General features: G+C 51.4%; 7 protein-coding genes across 7 annotated transcripts; 3 read left to right on the forward strand and 4 right to left on the reverse strand.

Annotated features, from left to right (window-relative positions):
* Nucleotides 1–967: 967 nt before the first annotated feature.
* PG994_004430 (uncharacterized protein) lies at nt 968–3744 on the reverse strand (the record flags this gene model as incomplete). The annotated part of the gene is made up of 4 exons (XM_066855839.1): nt 968–1220; nt 1271–3408; nt 3465–3531; nt 3581–3744. 4 exons carry the CDS (start codon nt 3742–3744, stop codon nt 968–970), a joined length of 2622 nt encoding a protein of 873 aa, XP_066718006.1.
* Nucleotides 3745–8656: 4912 nt separating this feature from the next.
* Nucleotides 8657–9013, forward strand: PG994_004431 (uncharacterized protein; the record flags this gene model as incomplete). The annotated part of the gene is made up of 2 exons (XM_066855840.1): nt 8657–8725; nt 8813–9013. The coding sequence occupies 2 exons, from the start codon at nt 8657–8659 to the stop codon at nt 9011–9013; spliced, it is 270 nt and encodes an 89-aa protein (XP_066718007.1).
* A 2903-nt stretch (nt 9014–11916) lies between these two features.
* On the reverse strand, nt 11917–13307 carry PG994_004432 (ankyrin; the record flags this gene model as incomplete). The annotated part of the gene is made up of 2 exons (XM_066855841.1): nt 11917–12635; nt 12695–13307. 2 exons carry the CDS (start codon nt 13305–13307, stop codon nt 11917–11919), a joined length of 1332 nt encoding a protein of 443 aa, XP_066718008.1.
* A 321-nt stretch (nt 13308–13628) lies between these two features.
* On the reverse strand, nt 13629–15625 carry PG994_004433 (uncharacterized protein; the record flags this gene model as incomplete). Its single annotated transcript, XM_066855842.1, has 3 exons — nt 13629–13846; nt 13903–15211; nt 15269–15625. 3 exons carry the CDS (start codon nt 15623–15625, stop codon nt 13629–13631), a joined length of 1884 nt encoding a protein of 627 aa, XP_066718009.1.
* Nucleotides 15626–17093: 1468 nt separating this feature from the next.
* PG994_004434 (quinon protein alcohol dehydrogenase-like superfamily) lies at nt 17094–18918 on the forward strand (the record flags this gene model as incomplete). Its single annotated transcript, XM_066855843.1, has 6 exons — nt 17094–17115; nt 17182–17203; nt 17279–17479; nt 17553–17775; nt 17839–18338; nt 18420–18918. 6 exons carry the CDS (start codon nt 17094–17096, stop codon nt 18916–18918), a joined length of 1467 nt encoding a protein of 488 aa, XP_066718010.1.
* A 717-nt stretch (nt 18919–19635) lies between these two features.
* On the reverse strand, nt 19636–22274 carry PG994_004435 (uncharacterized protein; the record flags this gene model as incomplete). Its single annotated transcript, XM_066855844.1, has 8 exons — nt 19636–19910; nt 19952–20681; nt 20801–20860; nt 20913–21503; nt 21566–21727; nt 21786–21896; nt 21954–22091; nt 22152–22274. 8 exons carry the CDS (start codon nt 22272–22274, stop codon nt 19636–19638), a joined length of 2190 nt encoding a protein of 729 aa, XP_066718011.1.
* Nucleotides 22275–23751: 1477 nt separating this feature from the next.
* On the forward strand, nt 23752–24989 carry PG994_004436 (putative homoserine kinase; the record flags this gene model as incomplete). The annotated part of the gene is made up of 2 exons (XM_066855845.1): nt 23752–24172; nt 24244–24989. The coding sequence occupies 2 exons, from the start codon at nt 23752–23754 to the stop codon at nt 24987–24989; spliced, it is 1167 nt and encodes a 388-aa protein (XP_066718012.1).
* Nucleotides 24990–25277: the final 288 nt, after the last annotated feature.

Raw genomic sequence — 25277 nt, forward strand, 5'->3', positions numbered from 1 at the left:
AAGGAATCTATTTCAACCCTGATTCGTAATCATAAACACCCATCTACTACCTCTTCTCGAAGTAGTGACATCCGATCTACCTGGCTTTCTCTTAGTATATAACCTGCGGTTCATGCATGGGCAAGTCACTTCTCACGATACAGTTGATAGAATACAGAGGCGCGTGAGTTAGAGCCACAGGAAGATCCTCTTTGTTATCATGATAGGGCTTCCGTGAACCCCCTAGTCGTTCCATAGCCCCCCCGGTGATTAGCTAGTCTCTATCATATTCAATAATCCCAATTACAACTAGCTAACCAATCACACCTAGCCCTATTTTCTGTTCTCTTAGAGAAACCAAAAGTTTAGAATGCCCATGTCACTGTATGCACCCTCTTCTGGAAGTGCCATCTGCAAGTCAAGGTTCAGCCCACAGGTGACTTGTGAAAACCTCTGTCCCAACCAAGCGGCTACGCAGACCTTTAGCATCACATTGTCCCGGGACATAATTGAGTGCTGTCGTTTTAACAGTCTAAGACGTTGGGCTTTCCGAGACGGGCAACGGGACATCCCCATAATGGCGGAAGCGCTGTTTTTGATATAATTCTTCCCGTGAATGGTCGGCGGGTCAGTTCAATCTGATCGAGCATCATATTTAGCTAGATGAATACTAATTATACTAATGGCACTGGATGATCTCTGATCCGTACAGCACAACATAATTTAGTAGGAACAGCCCTTTCGCTACTAAGGGGATATCTCAGTAACTGTTCATCCTGATACTTATGTGATCTATATGACTTGCATCAACCAATCAACAAATAGACTGGGCCCTGATGTGGAAATGCCATTGCCAAGTCCTGAACAGAGACCAAAAGCAAACATTGATGAACAATAGTCTGTGTAATAACGTACAAATGATGGGGTATGATGATTAGACAAAGTATCTTACATGACAAAAGAGATACGTTGGACGCAAGAAACTCGGCTAAGCACGTCGCTTGCTTATACAGGCCGCAAAGAGCTCGTCCACATACGTCTCCTCCACATCCCCCTTCTCCGCCGTGCCAACAACATTGGTGTCGCACCCCCTTGCCAAACTTGCTCGCTGGCCTGCCTCGGCAGACTCCATCATCTCCACGTGATCGTCGCCGGAAGGCGGCCGCGGTTGGGCCGGCGCGGCCGTACAGGTGGTACTAAGCTTGCTCCTCTTGGCCGCCATCGTCACCTTGGCGGTCCCCCTTGTAAAAGACGACTGAAGCTGGAGCGGTGAGAAGATCGACTTGCGAACCCTTCACGAATAGGGTTCGGCGTGGACAGGCCATCTTCTACCTGTATGGCGATCTCCTGCGACACCATGATCCCACCGAATGTGAGGGATGTCTTGCGGCCATGCTGCGTAGACGGGCGACGGGAATGTTTACTATTGGAAGGTGAGGTCCGTTCCGATGACGATGGTTCTTCCTTTGACGTCGCTGGGGTGCAGAGTTCTTTAGTCGATGAAGCACTGGAAGTGCTGCCCTGTCGAGGATGCTCGTTACCCATGGTTGGGCGAGAGGAGTATGATATGACGGCCGCAATTTCGCGATGCAAGGCACGGGAGAAGGCGGCTTTGTGCGGAGAATTGTCGAGGATGAGCTGGTGGACTTTGAGGAGGTGCAAAGGAATGAAGCAATGTTTCGGGGATTCTGCGTTGGAGCCGATATCGAGGAGGATCTGCAATGTGATGATTGAGCATGTCGACTCTTCTCCTTTCTCGCCTGGCGGGCAAGGTAGCTGAACGACTTTAGACGAGAGTCTTGCGCTATCCGCCGTGGCATCGGCGAAGTTAGACATGAGTTTGGTGATGCTGCGGCGCAGTTGCGTGGCAAACTCCACTTCTCTCGGGGTGTAGTATGTTGCCGATGCGAGACGTATAAGTAGCGGTTGGACATACAAGCCATCCAAGTCGGAGAGAAGATCCAGCTGCCATTGCTCCAAGTTTCTATAGGGAAGTCTGCCGGTAGGTAGCGACGTGCGTTTCTGTTTCTCTACCAACACGTCGAATCCGAACCTATCAAGGCGGGCGCGAATAGCAAACACGCCGACATGGACGCCTGGTTCGACGAGACGATCTTCTGGTGTATAGCTAGCCATAGTGCGGAGTTTTTTCTCCAACTGGCGGGTCTTGATCTGCATGCTGGACTTGATAATGTCGACAACACGATGCGTGTCGGCAAAACGAAAACCGGCTGCCTCGAGCTTCGCTACGGCACTGTCACTCTTGGCGTGGCGGACGAGGAACATGATACACCCCTGGCCGTAAAAGTCGTGACGATGGCCAAGTCCTTGTTCAAGCCGGCTAGAATCGTCCGAAATCGAGTCTCCACGCTTGTGTTCCTTTAAGGTAACATCGAAAGTGGATGTCGCGGGATTGGCGGGTCTAGATTCGGTGCCGGTATGGAAGATCTCATCCCAGAGCGTCCCAGCATTTGTCACGTCTTCGGACATCTTACCCGCCAGCGACGAAGCGGCCAGGCAGAACAGCTCTCGGAAGATGGTCACGTAGTTTCCCACGAGCTGACCGTTCTCTTCATACATTTTGACTGCTGACCGGTCGCGACCGCGGCGGGGAAGGTTGGTGATGTGATCCGACATCCAAGGTAGGAGAGAGCTGACACTAGACCAGTCGCGAGAGGCGCGGTACATCCAGTGGAAAAGTGGATGCGCAGTCGTAAACACATCGTCGTGCGACTTCTGGGGGAATGCATCGGTAATCTTCTCGCTAGGCAGCAGGCCGTCTGGACTGACCAAGATTCGCCCCTGCCTGTCGAAGACGGCTGCAGCCAAAGTGACCAGCTGCGCTTTGTTGGCATACTTGCGCTTGGTTCTGGCGGTCAGGCCGGCTGCTAAAAGCATGGTAAAGGCGGCAACGAATGATAGAGCAATGACGATGGCGGTGGTAGCGGTGCGGGATTTACCATTGCCGACCGCGGTCGCCGACTCAATCAGCGAATATGTGGTTCCCACAGAGGCACACCAGTGCATACCGGAGACAGCACCGGCGAGCATGAACATGCATCCTGTCTTTTTGAGCCAGGAATTAGTCCAGGCGGCGCGGAAGACGAAGAAGGTGGAGATCGCAATGGTGCTAGCCGACACGGCAATGATGGAAGCGCCGACCACGTTGCCAACGGAGTATTTGCAGTGGTAGTTACTGATGGAGGCGTTTCCGAGGTAGTGCATGCCGCAGATGGCACCTCCAGAGAGTAAGCCAGAGAGGCCGACCCGCCACCATGGTATCTCGTCGTTGGAGCCGACGGCTATAAAGGCCAGGAGAAGTACGAAGATGGGCAGGAAGAAGGACGCCGCCGTTATCCCGGACGAGTAAGCAATTTGTAACTCGGGTTCGTTGTTCAGGATGACAATCGCTCGGTTTCCTATGTAGTGCTTGGGCAAGTGTTAGTGTATGGGTCCCCTCGGTGAGAAACGGCGCCTTGACTCACCATCGACCAGATGGCAATGCCTCCCATCGATACGGCGGCACCCACGAGCAGAAGACTGCGGTGCAGACTGTAAGTATTTCATCGTCCCGAAATACTTCTGGGTTCATCTGACTTACTGGTTGAACAGACCCTTCATCGATGTCCGGCGGTTGATTAGCTCAAGGGAACAACCAGCGCCGATGAGGCTGACGAGGAAGCTCAAAACGACGAAACCGGGATCGAAGCTGACGGGGACGGCGTGTCCCGTAAAGCGGGTCAACAAATCATCAGAGTTTGACATGTCGGCTGTTCAGATGGCAAGATGCACGATTAGTATTAGGATCAGAGAAGCGGTGGTCGCCGCGGAAGGTCGGTGGACCTGTGTATGTCGGCAGATTCTTGACAAGCCTGCGAGTGACATGCCAAAGAGGTGCCGCAATACATGGAATGGCCACGGTATATAAGCACACTTCAACGGCATATTCCTGCAGATGAGGGACACGGCCACTAATCAAAATTGTGAGCTCGACCAAGTTCCACTCTGTGGAAGGGAAGCGGATGTAGGAACGAGCAGCGAGCGTGTTGAAGGGTGCCGGCAAAGAAAATGCTGAATCCGGCTCGGTGGTGTTCTCAAAAAGAGAAGATCAGTCCGAGAAGAGCATCGTGAAACAGCCAGTCACGTCCCCAAGAGGGATAGGCAGATCCACGGTTCCGAGGACCCAGACAGCCGGCTCCAGTATAGGATGGTCATAGCGAGTATACTAGCATGGGTATGCACGAGGTCCGAGTGCTTGGAAATGTCGTCAAGATAGAGGAGAGCCGGGGTCCTGAGTCGACCAACCTTGGCCAAGGTCTAGGCACGGCTGAGGATCTCGCGCTTTGACGGACAAGATGGATTGCGCCCCATATGCGTTCCGCAAATTTAATGGTGGCTTAGGGGCGGAAGGCGGCCGCACGTCAAGACGTTTCCTGCCATTGACACAGGTTTCAATAAGATGATAGCGGAACTCGGTAGGGGCCATGATTGGTTGCATTGCTGCCCGCTACACTGCAACAAGTAAGGCGCGCCGATCTTTGGTCAAAGCCCAGGCGAGGGGAGGGAAAAAAGTGGGAGCCAGTGCCGGGGTACTGCACCTGATGCCACCTGATCAGGTTACTTCGATTGATCATCAAGATAAGATGCGCTCTGCTCTGCCTTGGTTATTTCCACTCATAATTCCCGAACGATAAGGTAGTATCCATCGAAGACTAGTAGCATACTAAGTAGGCAGCCTGTGGTGTTAAGCGTTGCTCGAGGGCCGCCTGATGCTAACTTTTATCGGAGTAGAGCACTCTCAGTATCTGAACATGTTATGTTTGCAGCATAGTGCACCCAAATCCTTCGAATATACTATAAGCCGTTCGTCTTCTAACTTCGGGGAATTCGTAGTAGCACTAGTACCAATTAGCCAAGAATCCACATGGACTGAACATATCGGCCAGTGGATAGAAGCTAGCAAGTGACCTATGTGAGCTAGGGGCGGTTGAAACAATCACGACCACGGCTACAATATGGGGTCCGGCTGGTCTACCCGGCTCGAACTCCCAGTCTCTCCACGGCTTGCACATCGTCAGCAGCAGAGACATTGTACCGCGCTTGCCGCGATTGCTAAAAGCAGTTCGCAAACATGAGTTCCCAGATCTTGAAGAGATCAATACTATCTATCTATTGTTAGATGTTCTTGCTGAGTAGATATTCTCATAGACCTGTGGAGATCCTGCAGAGAAGCAGTGAGGACTTCCAGAAGCATGAGGTTCGCGGAGAAAAGCACGTCTGTACTGCAATAGAGGGAGTCTGGCAAAGGCCAAAAATCGGATTGAGCGTGAATGCATACCCCTCGGCATACCCCTCGGCATACCTCTCGGCATACTCCTTGGCAGACTTCCCGGTAGACTTGTTGCCCTAAAATTATGGCCTTAGTAGGATAAGGTGCTAGACTAGTAGTGACGCAATGGCCTGACCCCGTATCTTCGGCAAGCCAGTAGCTCACTGCACAGTGGCCCCTTTAACCTAGTGAAGGGGAAGACGGACTGGCGAGCTATCAAGGTTCTCAAAGGTGAACATCTCCGACCTCTCCTGCGAAAAGCCATTAGCTAAAACGTTCCCATGGCATCAAAAGAACTCCGGGGAGTATGAGCCTAAGTTCGAAATGAGTTGAGGCATAATGTCTTAACAAGGCACAAATAGTTGTTCCTTTCTGGTCCTCTTGCCTGAGGATCGAAGCGAAGAGCTTTGGTACACGGCTGGGGCTTTATGGTGCACGCCTTGCAGGATTTGATACATAGCTAGTAGGACTGTATTGGGTATGAAGAAAGAAAACCGGGAAGGTCACGCAGTGGGCGAGGTGAAATCCTTGTGTGATGCAGGAGTGACATTTGGCTATGCTTGGTAGAAGAGGTGACATCACTGTCTCTGCCCTATGGCTATCTATCTAATGAAGTCAAAAAGGAACAGCTGCCAAGAATGATCTACGCTTACCTTATGCAGATAGCCGATGAGCTTGAACAGAAAGATCCTATCAGATCGAGTCGCTCTTACAATCTGGGGAAAGCTCTCCACCCCAGAAAGCACCGTAATATATGGTCAGCAACCGAGCTGTAATGTGCGCCAATAATCAAGTATACGATCTAACCAATCAGTGTAGACACCCACCAGCAGCTCGGAGCATTTCCCAATCTTGCGATAGGGATCTTTACCGGTGGCTGCAATATGAGGTTCTATATGCTCTGCGGTGCATGTGTTGCGCGAGAGTCGATGCGCTGTGGAAACGTATAGCGAGGGGGAGGACCGACCACACTGGATCAGACGATATCCGATCCGATGAGTCTTTCTCCAGAGCACACAAAGACATCGATATCAGTCGTCCGGCTGGCGGCAGGTCGAAACCATCCCAAATCTTGGCAGTCGTGCTGATGATGCCTTGTACCCTCGGCGTCGCCGTTAGGGTAGTTAGGGTAGGTAGATTTGGCTATCAAGGGTCACACAAGGTGTTGATGTGGCTTTGCCTGACTGGGTGAACAAAAGGGCACATGACGGGCGACGGCGAAGTTCACGATGTTTTCATTCGTTCCAGAGTTGCCCGGGAGGAATTGCCTTTAGCAATTTCCCCGAGGCCATGGAGAGCAGCATTTGCCGATCATGTGTGTTCGCAGATCTTATCAGATAACGGCGGAACTAGATCGTCTGACGAACAAGACAGGGGTTCCGACGGTTCACCGGAAGGGTGTGAATCGTGGAGCAATATAACTGGCTAGACTCGGTAGACCGAACGCCAGAGATCGCTTCCCGCTCGCCGGTGAGAATGCGACCAACGTTGAAAATCGGTGTCTAGAATCACTAGCGGTCAGCGTTTGGTCGTTTCTTGATCATCGTGACGCTATTGAAGGAGGAGGGGAGAAAGACATTGCCTGGGCGCTTTACCCGCGACTGCTCCGGTGGTCGCACGTTGGTTACACATGCATTGGTTTCTGGCCAATGGCGGCTTCATGACCGGTCGTCGAAGTTGAGGCAACCAATTTCATTAAGTCGCCCTTGGTCACGCCCGCAACAGGAATAAGCGTGATGCACACTATAATCGAGCCGGTAACGGCCACTGACTAGGGCAACCCGCTCTGTGAACCCACGAACTGCCACAGAAGACGCCCCCAAGAGATGTGTTGTATCACCACGTTATTAGATGGATATCGGAAGATGGTATCGATGGCGCGCGTGGTGGTAGGACACGTTGGAAAGGAAGAGGTAACATGCACGAGATGTTGTGAGGGAAACGAAGGAGAAAGGGTCCGGTCAAGAAGTTTTTGTCCTGATGAGATCTGACGATATTACCCCATCAAAGTTTGAAGCGTGCTTAACGGGAGACGTCTGTAATAAACGGCCTGACATTAGATTGAAACACATAGGGTTGGCAGATTCAGCTTTGTATAAGGTACCGGAGATAATTCAAAACTTACCGGGGGTGCATTCGTACCACTTACAAGTTACGTTAGGTACCCTAGCTTTGTTTCCTGGTGGGTGCTTGGTGTCAATGAGATTTTTCAGTCTGGCCAAAGGGTATCCCACGTTGTACGAGATGCTTCATACATCAGACGAACTGCTTCTGTACCTGCCATCCAATGTCAAGTATCCGATGATCAGATTGCAGTGGCAGTATGGATGACGACGTCTGTTTCTGGTGTCACCCCAATCCGATCGGTTGCAATGCAAAAGGCCTGAGATGAAGGCTAAGCCATGCTGGCGATATTCTCCAGATGACCGATGGATGGTGCAACAATGTTGTAACAGGCCAGTTGCGCAGGGGGGATAGAAGAAGACACCGCTACTCTTCGCTGGCAAAAAGTCCCACGAAAGTAAGAAAAGAGTGTGTCTTGGATAAAGTGATGATTGATGCGGTAATGAATTTGATGCAAGTAGCCGGATTTTGCCCCGAGCCGAGCGGGATTCCCAGGATCAGGTTTGGAAAGCGTCCTAAGCTGGGTCCACGAGCATTTGGACAGAGGGGATAGATGCGTGTAGAAACAGGATCGAGCAGTACTATCGACTTGATGGTTGCGGATGACGAGAATCGCATGCAGGTTGCTTCTTGAGCTTCTCAACAGGGTCTGTTCTGGTGAGATCAGTTGGTCGGTCCATAGCTTCATGCACCTTCTTTGGGAATTTGGCTGGGACGGGAAAGCGCATTCCCCTGTCGGATCATCCACCGGAAAAATCAGCCACGCTCTCGGCAAGAGCATCGGGGAAGAAGGGATTTATTGGCTGAATCCCATTGACGCGCCTGCAGGGATCCCTAGATCCATTCCTTGCATAGAAGATAAGATAATTACCGCTCCGATGGTTGCCTTGCGCCTTACAGCCACCCCTGCTCGCGAATCATAGATCTTCGGAATTTGACCCATCACCCAGTCTTGAAACGGCAGTTGTCCCTGTTCTTCTTTATTTCAACGGCGGTGAGCAGGATTGCGGAACTATGGGGTCCTGCCTACAAGCAAAAGCTAAGAGGGCAATAATCATCGTGGCATGAGACAATGTGTGTCTTGACATGTATAAATAGATCGCGACAGAACAGCGAGCTGATTGCGAATCCACATCATCCTGAAAACGTATTTACTTACTAAACAAATTGGTTCATCATTATTCAACTGGTGTTTGCAATAAACAATCTTCCTTGGCCATAAAGATGTCGTCGCAGCAGGAACCATCATTCGAGGCTGGCCAACAGCAGCAGGAAGACTGGGCCATGTACGGAGTAGGGGACGAACGAATGTCTGTATACGATTGCTCCAACTGCAGAGGAGCCCATAGACTGTGAGCAACTGATAACATCTCTAAAAAGGCCACTTTGAACTCACAGATGTACCACAGCGTCTTATCATGCAACCAGTGCGGTGGGACTGGAGTCGATCTAGGTCCTGCAAACTTTGCTACGGCCCAGAATGGTTGCTCTGGCTCTGGCTCTAACGACAGAAAGTCCAACCACCGCCGCTCCCACGGCAATGGACGCCAGGCTGCGTCCAACAGCCGCAGTAGAGGGTAACTGTCAGGCAGGATTCATCTGAAGCCGGCCATGACCACTGCTGTTCTATGAAGGTCTCGTGGGCCGTATTTATGATGGATGCCTTATGCCTGGATCTTGTCACGTCACCTGGTACATACAAGACAAAGGATTTGGGCAGCGCATGGCTCACTATTGCCTGCCTTGTTTGCGTTTGAGTTGTTGCCCTTATTGGCTTTTCGAAGATCAGTATCGAACTTTGCTGGACATCAATTCGATACTCAGAGTCACCTAACTCTCAAGTCGCTCAGCTTCCCTGAGTGGACTGAAACTATGATGCTATTATTACGCCTTCTCATACTTTCGTGCCTCAGTGACGCGTTCAGTCTCTCGCCTCCACTGTTTGTCATCTATTTGTTAGGGTCGATGCTAACGCCTCCATTGATACACATGTCACAGCGTGCAACGGAGGTTATTGCATGAACATATGATGTCATGTTAGTTCTCAAGATCAAGAGAAATCGCGCCTGAGATAAGATACCTGTATCCGTCGGTGAAGGGGGAAGTATGCGACATGCCTGATAACGCATCGACGAGTAGCCGGCATATACTCGGCTGCAATGGCCGGCTTCCAGCAGCGGCGGAATTGGAAAGAGCCTGACAGCGCATTGGGTATTATATACGCAACTTTTCGGGACCGGCCGCACAAGCAGCGTTTCTTCCTGGCCACGACAGCTTTTCCTCACTCGCATACAAATGGTGATGTGATTGCTACATTTAAAACATACCCGACGACAGAACATACCACGTTATTTCAGTCTATGGGAAGCATCATTCCTCCTTTCCTAGTACTACATGTCTCAGTAATGCCCGGCTGCGGTGTACCGCTTGCACATTCTGCCCTACGCGCGTCGGCGGGATGGACCGTTGCCACGCGGCAAGGGGGCTTGTGTATACGTATTTGTATGTAATCAAGCAAATGGTCTTTTTCCATCCATCTTCCCAAGAGGTACGCAGATACAATCACTCTGTCACAACAGATCTCGACATGGAGTCGGCCATGTACATGGCGAGAACGTACAAGCTGTCGAGGATTTATTAATTCTTCGTTTCCCAGAACACGACGTAGCAAATCAAAGTTCTGATACTTTGTAGACCGTTTCACCAACATTCTCCTGGTGGGATTGAGCCACATGAAATCCCTGCGCATTCCGTCTCTTCTGTCACCGCTTATTTCGTCTACGGTCCTCTCGATTCCACCCGCCCAGTAGCGTGCAGACGGGCAAACCCAAAGCTCTGGCCATGTTACCAAGGCACGGATTTCGAAAGATGCAGAGGGCTACGTGTCTCCAATCCCGGGCCGTTGGAGCATGATCGGGTCGGTGTGGCGGTAACACGGTGCTACGGATACCGACAGCACTCGACACATGGCTTACGCGCGTTCATTGGGTCAGGCTCGACCTTTCTTTCCCCCCCTCGGCGGATCTGCGCAGGATCTATCATGCTCAACTGCAAGCTTTATGCTCATCGAACACTGGTACCTTGTGTTGAGCGAGAGAGGGCGCTCAAGTCCTAGTAGCAGTTGTGGCCACCGCATTTCCCCTTTCTTTTACAGTTGCACTTGTCATATTGACAATCCCCTGCATATCATGCGTGGGGTTTTCGATCTCCAGCTTTCGAATGAGGATGATCAGTCAACTTTCGAGATCTGGTTTGATCGTACGTGCCAAAAGTCATCCAATGTTCCGCCTCCCGTCAGATGCAGGTCCCCCGAGTTCAGCCAAGCCGCTTGTGCCACCCGAAGAAAAAGGAAGCGCAAGCGGCCGAGACATGCTTACCTTACGTCACGCTTATGGCAAACATTGCCCTGAGGTCCCCCTATCGATGATGATGATTAAGGCTGTACGTCGGTGCCTTACGCCGCCACTAATGCCTGAAAGTTAGGCAACCAAAGCCGGTGGTGTACTTGTCTTGGGGACCTCATCGTGTCTGACGTCGATATTGCTCAAGTGGTCTTACAGCCATTCATCATGATGAACATCACAGGCGGTGGGATGTCACCAATGTGTTTGAAGGCATCTGGAGCCGAGGTGGAATGCTGTCTGGAGAAGCGAGAAGCTGTAATATATAAACCACAGCCTCCCTCCAAAGTAAAAAGTCCGTCAAGCAACTACTCCGACAATACAGGATCAGACTCTATTGCAATTTTGCAATAGCAACTCAGAAGAATTATCAGGTAGAACAGTACTACGCCCTTGAGCAAGATTACGATCAGGTTCAACCAAGCCTTTCGTCAAAGCCAGACACAGGTCAGGACCCAACACAACCAACAAGCAACAATGCCGAAAGCAACCAACCCAGCATACTTTGAGGAGGAGGACAGTTGCCAGTGTATCTGCGGAAGGCTCGTGTGTACATGTCCGGTCTGCAACGGCAGCATGAAGACGAAGTACGCAAGCAACCCAAATGCAATGAACCTCACTTACACAGGAGACCCCATCTAACCCCACAACTTAGCTGCGACAATTGCAACAACACCAGGCTTGTTATGTACGGAATCTGCCCAGACCACGGAGACCCGAGCATGAACCCAGACGCCGATTTCATACCGGCACCAGAGCCATCACGGGGGCATGGAAGTGCCAGGAAACATGCGAGACAGCACAAGTCTAAGCCACCAAAATGAATGAAGATGGGCCATATGGTTTATTTGATGGGAGACTGTTTTTTTCTGGTTCTGGTGGCTGCTGGGCGGCCTGCACTTCCATATATCATCGATGAATACAGTCAACTTTGTAAACCCCAAGGTGTTGTTTCATCAAAGAAATTGGCACACTTTAAAAGAAACTACAAGTAGGAAAATAACGCTATAAAAAGCTTAAGAGGTTAATATTATATTACTTCGCAATAATATATTATATTATATATAATTAAATCTATAAAGATTAGGAAGGCCACAACATGGCTCTTATGTCTTCTGTTTGCAGATGATCAAGCTTCGTTTGGTCAGTATGATCTTGCGCAAAGAGGTTGAAGTGATCATAGGCTGTACGGCCATGGAGATCTGTGATCGCAGGATCGGCTCCATGTTCAAGAAGCCAAAGTGAAGTATCAGCTTCCGATGATATTTCAGCCGTGGCAGCCCAGGACAAAGGTGTCCGGCCCAGATCGTCCCGGGCATTGATTTCAGCCTTACCCTTGCCTAGCACACGAATCGTTGCTATCACGTCCATCCCAAAATTGTACTTGTGACTGCTTCCTGCTGCCCAGGACAAAGGGGTCCGTCCGTGTTTGTCTTGGCTGTCAACGTCTGCTCCGGATTTCAATAAGATATCCACAGCCCATGCATCATTGCTCTTCGCCGCATATATTAGACTTGTACACCCTTCTTTGTCTCGGCTGTTGAATTCTGCTCCGGAGCCCAACAAAGTTTCCATGATAGATTTCAACTCACTTCTCTTCACAAATGTGTACGAAGCCCATATTAATGGTGTCCTCCCTTCCTTATTGCAAGAATTAATATCTGCCTTCCCTGAGGCTAGTAACAGCTTTATAACTGCGTTTATGTTGCCTTCCGTATACATACTATCGCCAGTTATCGCATGCGATAAAGGCGAGCGGCCCTCGACGTCGCGGGCATCGACATCTACGATGCCAGTGTCCACTAGCAGTTTCGTAGTCCTCTCGCTGTGTATACCCGCGGCATATGACAAAGGTGTTCACCCTTTTCATCGCGAGCATTAACATCGGCTTTAGACGTATCCAGTAGCAGCTTTGCAACCCCTTTGCTATTGCTAGTTGCCGCATACGACAAAGGCGCCCGCCCCTTTTTGTCACGGGCATCAACGTCGTTCAAAGTTTCTAGCAGGAAACTCGTCACATCCAATAGTCCCTCTCTTGCTGCTATGTGCAAAGGAGTGCATGGCCACGATTCGATCTGATCGGTATTCGCACTTTTCCAAAATCCAATAGCGAACAGCTCGCGTCTCTCGTGGGCCGCACACTCAAAAAGGGAAAGGGCATTGGTTTCGCGTAGCAGTCCCGCACTGAGGAATAAAAGCGCCAATTCCTCACTGCTTTTCAACATCTGCCGATGAAGTTCTCCTTCCTTATGAAACTTGGAGTCACGTGGAAAGGCTGGCCAGGGCTCCTTCCGTGACAATAACTCATCAAATCGCCGTCGAACTTCGTGTGAGGCAGGAAAGCTTTGCACTATTGGTGAGAGTAGTACTTTGGCAGCTTCGTGGCTCCCCATGGCTAGAGCAGCATACAAAGGACAGACATACCGCTCTTTCCCCTTATCAAGACAGGATGAGCCTGGTGTGTGTATTGCCATAAGGTGTGATGAGTTTTTTTTTCCGCCAAGATATACAGTAGCCTGGCGTCAGATGGGTATCTCGAGTCTCGAATTTCTCGCATGTGTTGATTAGTTTGACCCATTCCGCAGTCTGGAAGCTAGCCATAAATCCAATTTGGGATATGCCTGTTCTTCTGCTCTGTTGGCATGATGTAAAACGTTGTTGGCGGCGTATCTAAGGAAAGGGAATCGGGTCGATAGCAATGCAGTGTTGCTCTCTTGCGTAGAGATCTCCATCTGGACTAAGCAACTTTGCTTGAGATTTTCGTGGCCGAGTGTTTCAAAACTATGATTGCTATTTTATGCTAGGATGGAATTGAACCCATCATCCTTCAACAGGAAATCCCTAACAGACTTGTGGATGAACTGGACAGTGCGTTGTTTCAACTTCGTCGCTTCGACCAAGCCCTTGGAACAGTTCAAAATGTATCTGTCAAAGTCGGAGTCGGATAGCTCCTCCATGTTGTTGTCTCTTAAGGCTTCAGAGTCGACACCGCTCAAGATTGCAAAATATAACTCTGCCGGCTTCAGTGGGTTCTTACCAAAGAGAACTCACTGAAGACACAGTACTAACTCTTCTCCATTCCTAGCATCTCTAGTAAGTATGTCTCGGAATAGATCATGGAGATCATCTGGCAGCTCCTTAGTCGTCGACGAAGCTTGTGTATGTGTCCACAATCATACTCCTTGTTCAGAATTTGTACCACAAGTACCACCCACATGAAGATGCCAGAGGATTTGGCCTGCACAGCCTGTCTGATTTCGTCTGATAGTTTGCTCTGGTCAATTTTCAACTCGCTTGTGACATAATGTGAAATGTCTTCGCCATGCCCTTCATGCTCTTCGAGGACAAGTTCGATCTTCTTGCTGATCGTGATATATGGGTAGTGTCTGCTTAAAAAGCATACCTTGAATTGATGCCCTGCAGATACTGCGAGTTGGCCAAGATGTGAAAACGAGGAAATCATTTCTCGGATCTCTATCTCAGGGCATTCGTCCAGAGCATCAATGAAACAAACGACGGGAGTATCTGCTAGGCTCTGAACTGCCTGCTCAAACAGGGATTTCAGCAGCTCAAGGCTCCAACCTAAAGTTTCCCTGTTACGAAGTGAATCCAGTTGCAACACTGGCTGAAGTGAAGGCTTATGCTCAAGAAGCTGCGACAAGAGTGATCTGTACAGCCCGATAGTTGATCGCTCTAGCGAATGCCCCCGGGCGCTGAAGAAGAACGAGATAAGCATCATGTCTTTCATTGTGCGCTGTGCATTTGCGAAGAGAAACTTCATGATGGTAGACTTTCCGGTTCCAGGTTTACCCTTTATCCAGAAGAATCCGTAGTTTTCCTCGAGATATTTGGATTTGACCCAATCCGAGTATATATCGCTCTTCAATAGCCATTTGCAAGTTTTGACATGGGCTGACTTGATGTTTTGGTGCCGAACGTCGTGTTGATCAAAGCGCAATGAATCTAAATTCTCTTGCAAGGCCTTGTGATCGACTTCAGGCTCCCTAATCTGGTCCGAATCGGTTATGTTTTCCTTTTTCGACATGATACGGGTGATTGCTGCAGATACCTTTCGGTATTCGGTATCATTAGATCCCACAAAGCGACACATATCCATGTGGTTTTGGCTAATATGCTCCGTAACTTCGAACTCCGGAGAGTTCAAATATGAAGAAGTGTCGTCCACGACCTTGCGACCGTTGAGGGGTTTGATACCCATTTGCTCTTGGAAGGAATAGATAGACCATCCCTGTTGGCGCGCCATAAGAGCAAACTCGTCTCGGAGTTCGCGAAGTCGCTCAGATGATGGCAACAAAGAATCAACAACTTGCTGGTTGACTTTGAACCCCATAGCCTTGATTAGCTGCTCTGCGACTGACTAGAGAAAGCGTCGCGGGTCGGCACCTCCGTGTGGTGTGCCAAAGAAAACGATTACCCTTGTCGAGTTGAAGACAGAGTGCAAGTGGCTCTGACCCAGTCTACACATGCGGGAGCGTCGCAGCATCTCCTTCACCACGATTCTGCCGAGGCTATGCGCGATGAACACAATCGGCCTTGAGGGCTTTGTCCTCCTTGAAGCCTCCAAGGAAACAAGGAAATTCCAGACGATGTCATATACGGTATTGTGACTGCCTTCTGGCCCAATACAATGCCTGATGTGTGTGTCGTAGCCATATGTCATGACTCTAGCATGAGGTGCTGTAGAAGGAATAAGATCCCGTGGCCAAAAGACCGACCTGTATCCATGGCCATCGTTGGACTTTGAATCCGGAAGTATGTTGAACTTCCGCATCTTGAGAGGTCTCTCAGAAGATGCTGACGATTCATTATCACCAGCATGTTCCATATCCCCTTTAGCCTTAGCCCATGTTCTCTCAGGGTGGCCCGTAAACCCATGCACGAACACGATACTTGCGGAGTCAGCCTAGAAATTTGAACACCGATAATATGTTGCCACTCACTCAAGCGATGGCTGAGGTGGTTCAACGACGGTAGTCAAACCAGTAGCTGGAATCGGCACATGCCTTCGGGGAACCCGTACCGGGCTTCATCTCGTTGATCTTCCAAGTTGGCAGATCAACGATCGGGTCCAATAATTCTGAAAGTATTTGACACAGAGGCTGCTGGGATTGTATAGGGACTAGAGATCCAAGTAGATGTAGCTGATATGATACTGTAGAATGCCCTCAGACCCGGAGACTGGCTAGCGCTGCCAACCTTCGAGGATGGCAAACGGCAAACGGAATCGAGAATGCGAGATTGGGAGAAATCCCTTTGCGCGTTCAATTTCTCAACCCGCATCATGCTGTGAGCTCCTGAGCCAGCGTCTGGGGCGGGGTATGCAGGAGTGGTGGCTGAGCCAGGCAGTCAGGCAGACCGAGTGTTGACAACGCCCAATCAGAAGGTCACTTCTGTGTTCTAGCAACTGCGAGAATCACTGCTTGCGGCAAGGACCATTGGGAAGCGTCTGTGACTTCGAAGTCGGAAGAGCCTTGCCATCTTCGCGGCCTCAATGCACTATCACAGGAGTAAGCAGTGTGGCGGAGCTTCCCCTATATTGTGTTTGGACAGGAGCGTACACGAAATCGTTAGGATGGTTTACGGAGAGGAGGTACCTAAATATTACGACCATGTACTGTTAAGGCGGAAAGGCCATTTGAATGATGTGAGACATCTTGCTTGACTTCTCTCTCTGGGCTGTAGAGATTCTATCAGATTCAACGCTGTGAGTCGCCTGCTTGAGGATTGAAGGCAGAGCCTTAGGGCATACTTATACATGTAGGTCGATGACAGAAGATGGCGCAACGTCGTTGTAGGGGCGAATATTGTCTACCAACTTGAGAATCTGGGTAAAGGGGGTTTCCACTAAACCGAAACTCGATGCATGGCGATGCTCTCGAAATCGCCCGCTTTTCTGCTCATAAAGTTCCATGACGCATTGTGAATAGTGGCAGTAAAGTTACGTCAATACCCGGGTAGGTGTGCACGGACCCCTGCAGGTGTGAGCTACAGCGTTAGCGCCCATCGGTAGCTAACTGGGGAAGCTTTATCGTTATCGATACGGCGCTCCTCCCCTCGAGGTTGCTCGGTTCGCGCCTATCAAATAGCCTCCAATCCACACATGCTTTACATGCGACATACTGGCCAAACGTAATTCAAGCTTAGTGGGCTCCTCGCCTCTTTGTGCAACATTCCACTTGGAAGAACTTCATTCTTCATACCAAGGCCTGCCCGCTAGGCTGCGACATCCAAGACTCACCATGTCGGTCATTCTTTGCACAGGTAAGCCAGCACAGAGCCCCTTGTTAGCTGTGATATGCGAAGTGGCTAACCTCCAATTGCTTGCAGCCGGCTACGACCACACCATCAGGTATGCCTGCGTCGACCGCGATATAGTCCTCCGTGGGTAATGTGAATATCGCGATACTGACTTTGAGCTGCGTAGGTTCTGGGAGGCGTTATCCGGAATTTGTTCGCGAACGATCCAACACCCCGACTCGCAAGTGAACCGTCTGTGCATCTCGCCCGACAAGCGATTCCTGGCTGCCGCTGGTCACCACACCGTCAAGCTGTACGACATCAAGTCGACGAACCCCAATCCCCTCCTCACCTTCGAAGGCCACACCAACAACATCACCGGCGTCGCGTTTCACTGCGAGGGGCAAGTGGATGGTCACGTCCTCGGAAGATGGATTCGTCAAGATCTGGGAAACGCGTAGCGGCACCGTCCAGCGAACCTACAGCCACGGCAGCCCAGTCAATGACGTCGTAATTCACCCCAACCAGGGCGAGATTATCAGCTGCGACCGCAGAGGATCTGTCAGAATATGGGACCTGGCAGAGAACAACTGCAGTCACGAGCTGATTCCGGAGGAAGATGTGAGCGTCAGCAGTGTCACGGTCGCCAGCGATGGAACACTGCTCTGTGCCGCAAATAACAATGTAAGTTTAGGCTGCGTTTGCCGGTGTATGCGGGTGAATGCGGGTCAGCTAACAATGGCGCAGGGCAATGTCTACGTCTGGGCGTTGATCCAAGATTTCCACCACACTCAGCTGCTTCCAGTTACCCATTTTTCCGCGCACAAGGAGTACATTACCCGCATTCTGTTGTCGCCAGATGTTAAGAAGCTAGCAACGTGCTCGGCGGACCATACTGCCAAGATTTGGGTTGTTGCCGATGTTGATCCTTCCATCGAGGTTCCGGTAATCAACCCCCAAACCTCTACTCCTCGAGTTCTTCCCTCCGATACCATCAACAATACCATCAGCCCGAACCCCATCAGGTTTCCCGACGCCGATGGCAATCCGCCCAAGGACCCCAACGCGCCGAAGCCCTGGCCTCTCGAAGCTACCCTGACCGGCCATCAGCGCTGGGTGTGGGACTGTGCCTTCAGCGCCGATTCTGCTTATCTTGTGACGGCCTGCTCGGACCATTATGCTCGGCTGTGGGAGCTGCACTCACAGCAAGTGATTCGACAGTATAACGGACACCATCGCGGTGCTGTGTGTGTCGCCTTGAATGATTACTCGGAGGCTCGCTAGGAGGAAGCCTGCCGGTTTTTTTCCAATGGGCCCGTCCATCGCAGGGACGTGCGTGAGAAGTCGATCAGGCAGTTGGGAGGATCGGCGTCATCCAGCTCCAGCAAGCAGACCAAGACGAAGAAGAAGACTGCAGGCGGCCCCTCGAATAATCAGAATGGATGGCGTGGCCGATGCCGCCGTCCTAGCAGAGGTGGCCATCCTCGCAGACGTCCGCCTTCTCCCTACATCAGCAATGCGGACGCTGGTATTCCTAATGGGGCGACGAATGGAGTGTCTGGTGGAACGGCGGCCGATGGTACACCTGATAGTGTGCCAGATGGTACAACCAGTGGAGAAAACGGTGGCGTGACTGACGATGATGCCAATGCGTATGGTAACAACTGGACGGACGATGTGCCACCCAACAGTCTCGAAAACGAGGCGATTGAGGAAACGGATGACGACGAAGCCGTTGGTTCTGGTTCCGATTGGGAAGACGCACCGCTCTACCAACAACTGCAACTCCGGAATCGACTTCGGGAACGATACCGAAATCAACAGTAGCAACAGCAGCAACGTCGTCCGGAGACACCATTTGTCCACGTCCACGCCTCTTTCAGCGACTACCTTTGGTTTCTTCTACTCCCACCATTCGTCGTTTTGGTCAAGCGTTTTATTCAGAAAAGCCAGTGGTATTGCCTACCAGCTCGGAGGCTGCGGATCTTATTGCATTACTTGCTTTCATCATTGATGTCCTAACCCGACAACATGCTTTTCGTCGGGAGGACTCACTTTCGGCCTACATGGCGTTAGAGGGACGGGGAGTCAGGTTTTGCTTTGCTTTTTTCCCTCCTTTTTTTTCATACTTTGTATTCCATGTTAGGTATAGCAGACCCGTTGCACTTGGTTTTGGGTCCTAAATCAGCGATTGCATATGTTTTTGCCCCGATGCACCACATGCATCCAGATAGCAGAGGAAAGTAAGCAGCTTCACCAGGCATAAATATCATTTGTGCTTCATCAATTTCTGTCCTCCAGACTTGCTCTCCATGATGATGATGATAATCCTAATCAAGATGTCTAACGTTGGCTTTAGATATTGGCCATCTCGCCCAATACATTATGTGGTATATACCTTGATTAACCAAGAGGCAAGAGACTAATTGAGTACAGGCCGAACTCCAAAACGCCATGCCATGCCAATGCCAATATCAATACCCGTGAACTTGCATTTCATCCATTCCCAGATCTCTCCGCCAGTCACAGCCGTGTACTAATCGCTTACCATCCATCACCCCACCCATCCTCATCATCATTAGTCTCCTTGGGTGTCGTGTCAATCTTCTTGGCCACCACGGGTTTCGGCTTCGCCTTCGCCACCGACGTCGCGCTCGACTTTCTCGAAGTGGCCGCCGATCCCGCCGGGCCGCCGGCCTTGGACAGGCCCTTGGGCAGAGGCTTGCCGCCGGGCGCCCCGCTCTTCTTGGAGGCCTGCGCCGCGAGCCACCCGGCGAAGTCGGGTTCGGAGCCGTCGTCAAAGGGCGCGGGGACGCGGCCTTCTTGATGGTCGGTTTGGACGCCGGCTTGGCATTGAAACCGAGAGTGTCGTCGTTGTCGGCATTTCCGTTGTCGTCGTTCTCGTCCATGTCGCCCATCTCGCCCCAGGCGTCGTCGGCGCCTTCGTCGAAATCGTCAAAGGCTGGTTCGGGATCCTTGAAGTAGGCCTCGGCGGCTGTGGTGGACGAAGTTCGCGACATGGTGGGTGGCGGTGGGGATGTGACGGCCTGGCGGTGGAGAGCAGATGCGGAGGACGTCGTAGTAGGCATCAGACGTGCAGAGCCCGCCGGTGGTGTAGGTGCGCTGAGGCTGCTTGCTGGGTTCGCAGCGCCATTGGCACTAGCGTCGGTCTGGATTTCACCAGCGGCAGCGGATAGTTTGTTGGTGAAGGACGAGATGGCCCACCCTGTCCACGACGAAGCCTCGGATGGCTGCGGCGTACTCATGCGAGGACCAGCAGCGCCTTCGTTTGCGGTTGGTGCGGGCAGTACGGTATCGGGCATGGCAGACGCGGCCTTGCGAACCCGTTGCATGTAGACATCCAGTGTCTTGACGGCTTGGTCTCGCACAAGCTTCTCTTTATCAATGAGAGATGGGCAGATGGCGGGCATGAGTTTCGTCGCGCAATCCTCGTCGGTAAAGTGCTCCGTGGTTGCGGCCAAAGCCATCAAAGCGGCGCTACGGCCGTGCACAAATGGGTCTCGCAACGAACGAGTAAAGGCGGCTATCAGCACCTTCGACCGCGACGAGGTCCCTAGGTTCTTCGCAATCTTCCCCAGCAGATGGTGGTGTTAGTTCTGATGCCAGGTTGCTCGTCGTTGGCGGTCTTGGCGAGGTATTTCAGGAGTTCACCGTTGATGACACGATCCGAAAGCTTCGGTATGATTACCAGAACTGACTTGAGTGTCTGCTCTCGCACCACTGGTGCTAAATCCGTGAAGCCGGAGACCTAACAGTTCGATATCAGTACGCACCCATAATATGACGACAGGAATACTCACCAGATTAGGGAAGATCTTGTCATTGACAACCTTCGGCGGGAGACGGTCAATCATATGCGGCAGGTTATCTAATAGGCATACCCGAATCGCACGATCGGGGTTGCCGAATAACCTGATTACCACTGGCTGTACTCGCGCTTCGAAGTCCTCGCTAGACAACTTAGTAGTTATCTTCATGACCACACCGAAGGCCTCGGGACCGCCGCCACCAAACTCGACAGACTTGAGTAGTTCCGGTAACACCTTCATCTTGAAGAAGTCTTCTGGGAAATCGTCGGTCAAGGAGTCGAGGTCACTGAGAAACGCCTCCCGCTCCTCCTCCGACTTCATTCCCAAATTATCGATACCGTCTGTCAACTTGATCAAGGAGGTGTCGAAGAATCCCCCAGATCTCTGTCCCTGTTGTAAGAATGCGCCGATGGTAATCCTGGCCTTCGGGTTGGCGTTAACTAGTCGCTTGTAGCTCGCATGCATGGCTGGTGGTATCCCCTTCGTCTGACCTGCTTGATCGGCACCCACAAAGTCGCCGTTGAAGACTTCGAAGATCAAAGTACCGTAGTTGTAGGCGTCGATCGAAGAGTGCGGGTTCTTCTTGATGGAATCCCAGCCGCCTCGGGCGACTTCTGGGGCGCATACCTCCCCGAGTCGGGCACCAAGCTTCCGTAGGTGTATACAACTGCATCGTCGTCCTTCACATTGCTCAACACTTCGAAGCCGCCGAGCTTCCATTCTCCACTTTCGGAAGTATATACCGATGCGATCTTGACATTGCCGTGTATCGAGGAGCCTTCGTCGTTGATGAATTTGATCGTACGCTTGGACAAGTTAGCATATGTCGCAATGTTGAGAAGGGGTTGCCTATGCCAAACGTACTGCAACGCTGTAGAGACCCCATTTCATCGTCTCCGGGCTCAAGCTCTTCCTCTTAACATGCCACCGCAGTGGGACGACGCGCTCGGTCGCAATGTAGATGTAGGTTTCAGTCTGTTAAAGTCGTGAGCATTCGTACCTGTAGCGGTTCATCTAGCCATTGTATTGTACCTCGACCGCATCCAAGACTTTGATCACGCCAGGGTGTCGCATCGTCCGCAATTTCTTGAGCGCATTCTTGGCGAGGGTCAATCGGCTCTTGTTTGCGACAACATCGAAGGAGAAGATACTGCAATTGCTGCCATCTTCCTATATCCATTGTGAGTTTGTGGCATTTGTGGATTTCCGGTCGCTGCAGAGTCTACTAACTCGTTTCGTGCCATTGTATAGCGTCCAGATGGAGGAGTCGATGTCGACCTTGTCGCCAAACGAGTAGGGGAACGGGGGCCCTTGAGCAATGGCAGAAGCCACTGCAGATTTGAGAAAGTTCATGCTGGCCGGTCGTGACACATGTGCAAAGGGTCGGGAAGTCGCGGGTGAATCAAATAGAAGCAAACAAAACCCTCGTGAAACGAAGAAGGATTAGCAAAGTTAATAGTGTGAAGCCGGTAGTATTATTCGTTGCTCCTTTTGCGTGGCAGAATAGCTTCAGGCTTCTGGCAAGCTGTCACTAATTGATGGGGCATCGACATTGCGCTCACTCCTTTTCCGCGTCTTGGCCCCATAGGAATGCGGCAGGTAGACGCTAAATCCACCCCGCACTAAGCCCAACGTAGAAGGCGGTAAAATAAAAATGGGCCTCAAGGGTCGATCCCCCGTGATAGCCTCAAGTATATCAGGCAAGTCTTGACTGTTGGCTGGTGTCACTAGATCGTTCATTTAGGTGTGAATGACTACATATGGCCTTAAATGGGGTTTGTTATTCATTTTAGATATTCATATACCCATATGAGGTACGCTTATAATGTTGTTTAATGCCTGACATGAAGCCGATCTGCCTGCCACCATGCCAGATTCTAGACCGCAAAACGACGCGATGAAGCGATTTTCCTCGTTGGGGCATCCATAATGGTATCAGAGCGCTGTTCGAGACATGCATGGAGGGGAGCTTTATCCTTGGGGGAAGAAAATCCGGTGTGGCATAATCAAAGATGACGTAAAGTTCGGCTAACTTGCGAAACCAGGAAGTATTCGGAGCTGTGCATTCAATAATATAAATAGAGCCAGTTCCAATATACATCCTAGAATCTCATACTTTTCAACTTTAGGTCGCAGTCGTAGTTGACTGACTTTGGGGGCTTCTACGCCTGTGAATCCATTCGATAGTCTCATCAAACGCCCGACAAACAAACTTGTGATTTCTACAGGAGGAAGTCTCTACGCAAAGATCCTTCCCGTACTCTGATATTGTCTCTGCCATGTTTCATGCTCTGCTCCTTTGCTACAGCTCAGATATTGAGCACTGCCAGTCTTCGTCGGAACGACTACCCCGCAGGTGCACCAATGGCGAGACGAGGAACCAGTCAGTCCAATCGGCACTCCAGAGACTTGCCAAATCCGGATCGATTCCATGGGCGAAATACAGGGTTATGGACCTCCAGGTAGTATTTCTATCAGACGTCAGAATCAGGGGTAAAGTTGCTCAACGACATGAAGGGCCTTGAGCTGGTAAGATCGAAACCCCCACATGTAGGGCTGAGTGAAGGTTAACTCGCACCCCACCTTTCTCGTTTTTGCTTGTCCCGCCCGAAGTCGGCAGGATCCCACGAACGCACGAACACACTAGATTCGGTGTGAGTAAAGGTTTCAAGGAAGCGAACGGCCTGATTGCTACCGGTTGGACACGGCATATTTCAACGCGGATAAAAAGGCTGTTCCGATACGGAATTTCTTCTTCTATCTTCCCCGTCAAAGTTACTTACCGTTTGGGTATCGGTGTGTGTGCGTGCGCAATTGCGACTGCGACAAAATGGAGACCTTCACCATCCGAGCCCCCTGCTCGTCAGCCAACATCGGCCCTGGCTTCGACGTCATCGGACTGGCCCTGTCCATATACCTCGAGCTGACCGTCACCATCGACAGGTCCAAGGCCACCTCCGAGGAACCCCTGAACTGCAAAATCACTTACGAGGGCCAAGGCGCTGAGACGGGCGAGGTGTCACTCGACCCCTCGGCCAACCTTCTCACCCGCGTCGCTCTCTACGTTTTGCGATGCCATGACCAGCGAGCTTTCCCCGTGGAAACCCATGTGCATATCAAAAACCCCATCCCGCTAGGAGGCGGCCTGGGTTCCTCCGGTGCTGCGGTCGTGGCTGGTGTGCTGCTGGGCAACACTGTCGGCAAATTGAACTTGAGCCATGAGCGGCTGTTTGACTTTTGCCTTATGATTGGTGCACCGCCCTGAAATCACCCCTTCTTTTGATTGGAGAAGAAACACCCAAATGGCTAACAGGAACCCTAGAGCGTCACCCCGACAACGTCGGCGCCGCACTCTTCGGCGGCTTCGTCGGCACGTACCTCAAGCCCCTGACCCCGGAGGACGTCGCCCGGGTCGAGATCCCCCTGAGCGAAGTCCTGCCCGCGCCGGCCGGCGGCGAAGACACGGGCAAGAGCCCGCCCGTGCCGCCCTTCGGCATCGGGCACCACATCAAGTTCCCCTGGTCCCGGGAGATCAAGGCCATCGCCATCATGCCCGCGTTCGAGGTGCCGACGGCGAAAGCGCGCGAGGTCCTGCCGACGCACTACCCGCGCCAGGACGTGACGTTCAACCTGCAGCGCATCGCGCTCCTGCCCGTCGCGCTCGGCCAGTCCCCGCCCGACCCGGACATGATCTACCTCGCGATGCAGGACAAGCTGCACCAGCAGTACCGCCAGACCCTCATCCCGGGCCTCGGCGACATCATCGCGTCCATGTCCCCCTCCCCCAACCGGGACTTCTTGGTGTCTGCCTTTCCGGCGCCGGGCCCACCATCCTGGCGCTTGCCACCAGTAAGTTCACTCCTTGCGTCTTCCCAACAGGTCATAACCTTGTTTGGTCATGGAACGAGTGGGCAAACGTGGTGTACGAAGAGCGTTCTAATACCCGATCGTGTAGGCAACTTCGAAGAGATCGCCGACAGAATCATTTCGAGGTTCAAGCAAGAGAACATCGAGTGCAAGTGGAAAGTGTTAGAACCCGCCGAAGGTGCCAAGGTCATCCAAGGCTAATCTACGATAACGCCATATTGCAAACACGAAATAGGATTTATTTAAAAACTCGTTACCCCTGTCGTCGCTTTGGCATGATGCCGTGATCATAACGTATATGTGTCTCGAATAACATATCCCTCTCGACTTACATCATGATACAAGTGTGCTTGTCTCCCTTGCGCCGCACCATTCCGTATCCGGATCTATCATGATTCCACTCGGGGCGGCCAAGGTATTCTGCTCTCCCAGAGAAGCCCCCACTAAAGTATCGCATGGCACCTAGCTGTGCTGGGTTATATGCGTATT

Source organism: Apiospora phragmitis (genome assembly GCF_038363925.1).
Source record: "Apiospora phragmitis strain CBS 135458 chromosome Unknown utg000005l:1.0-4161743.0:1.0-4166827.0, whole genome shotgun sequence".
In the NCBI taxonomy this organism is placed as follows: domain Eukaryota; kingdom Fungi; phylum Ascomycota; class Sordariomycetes; order Amphisphaeriales; family Apiosporaceae; genus Apiospora; species Apiospora phragmitis.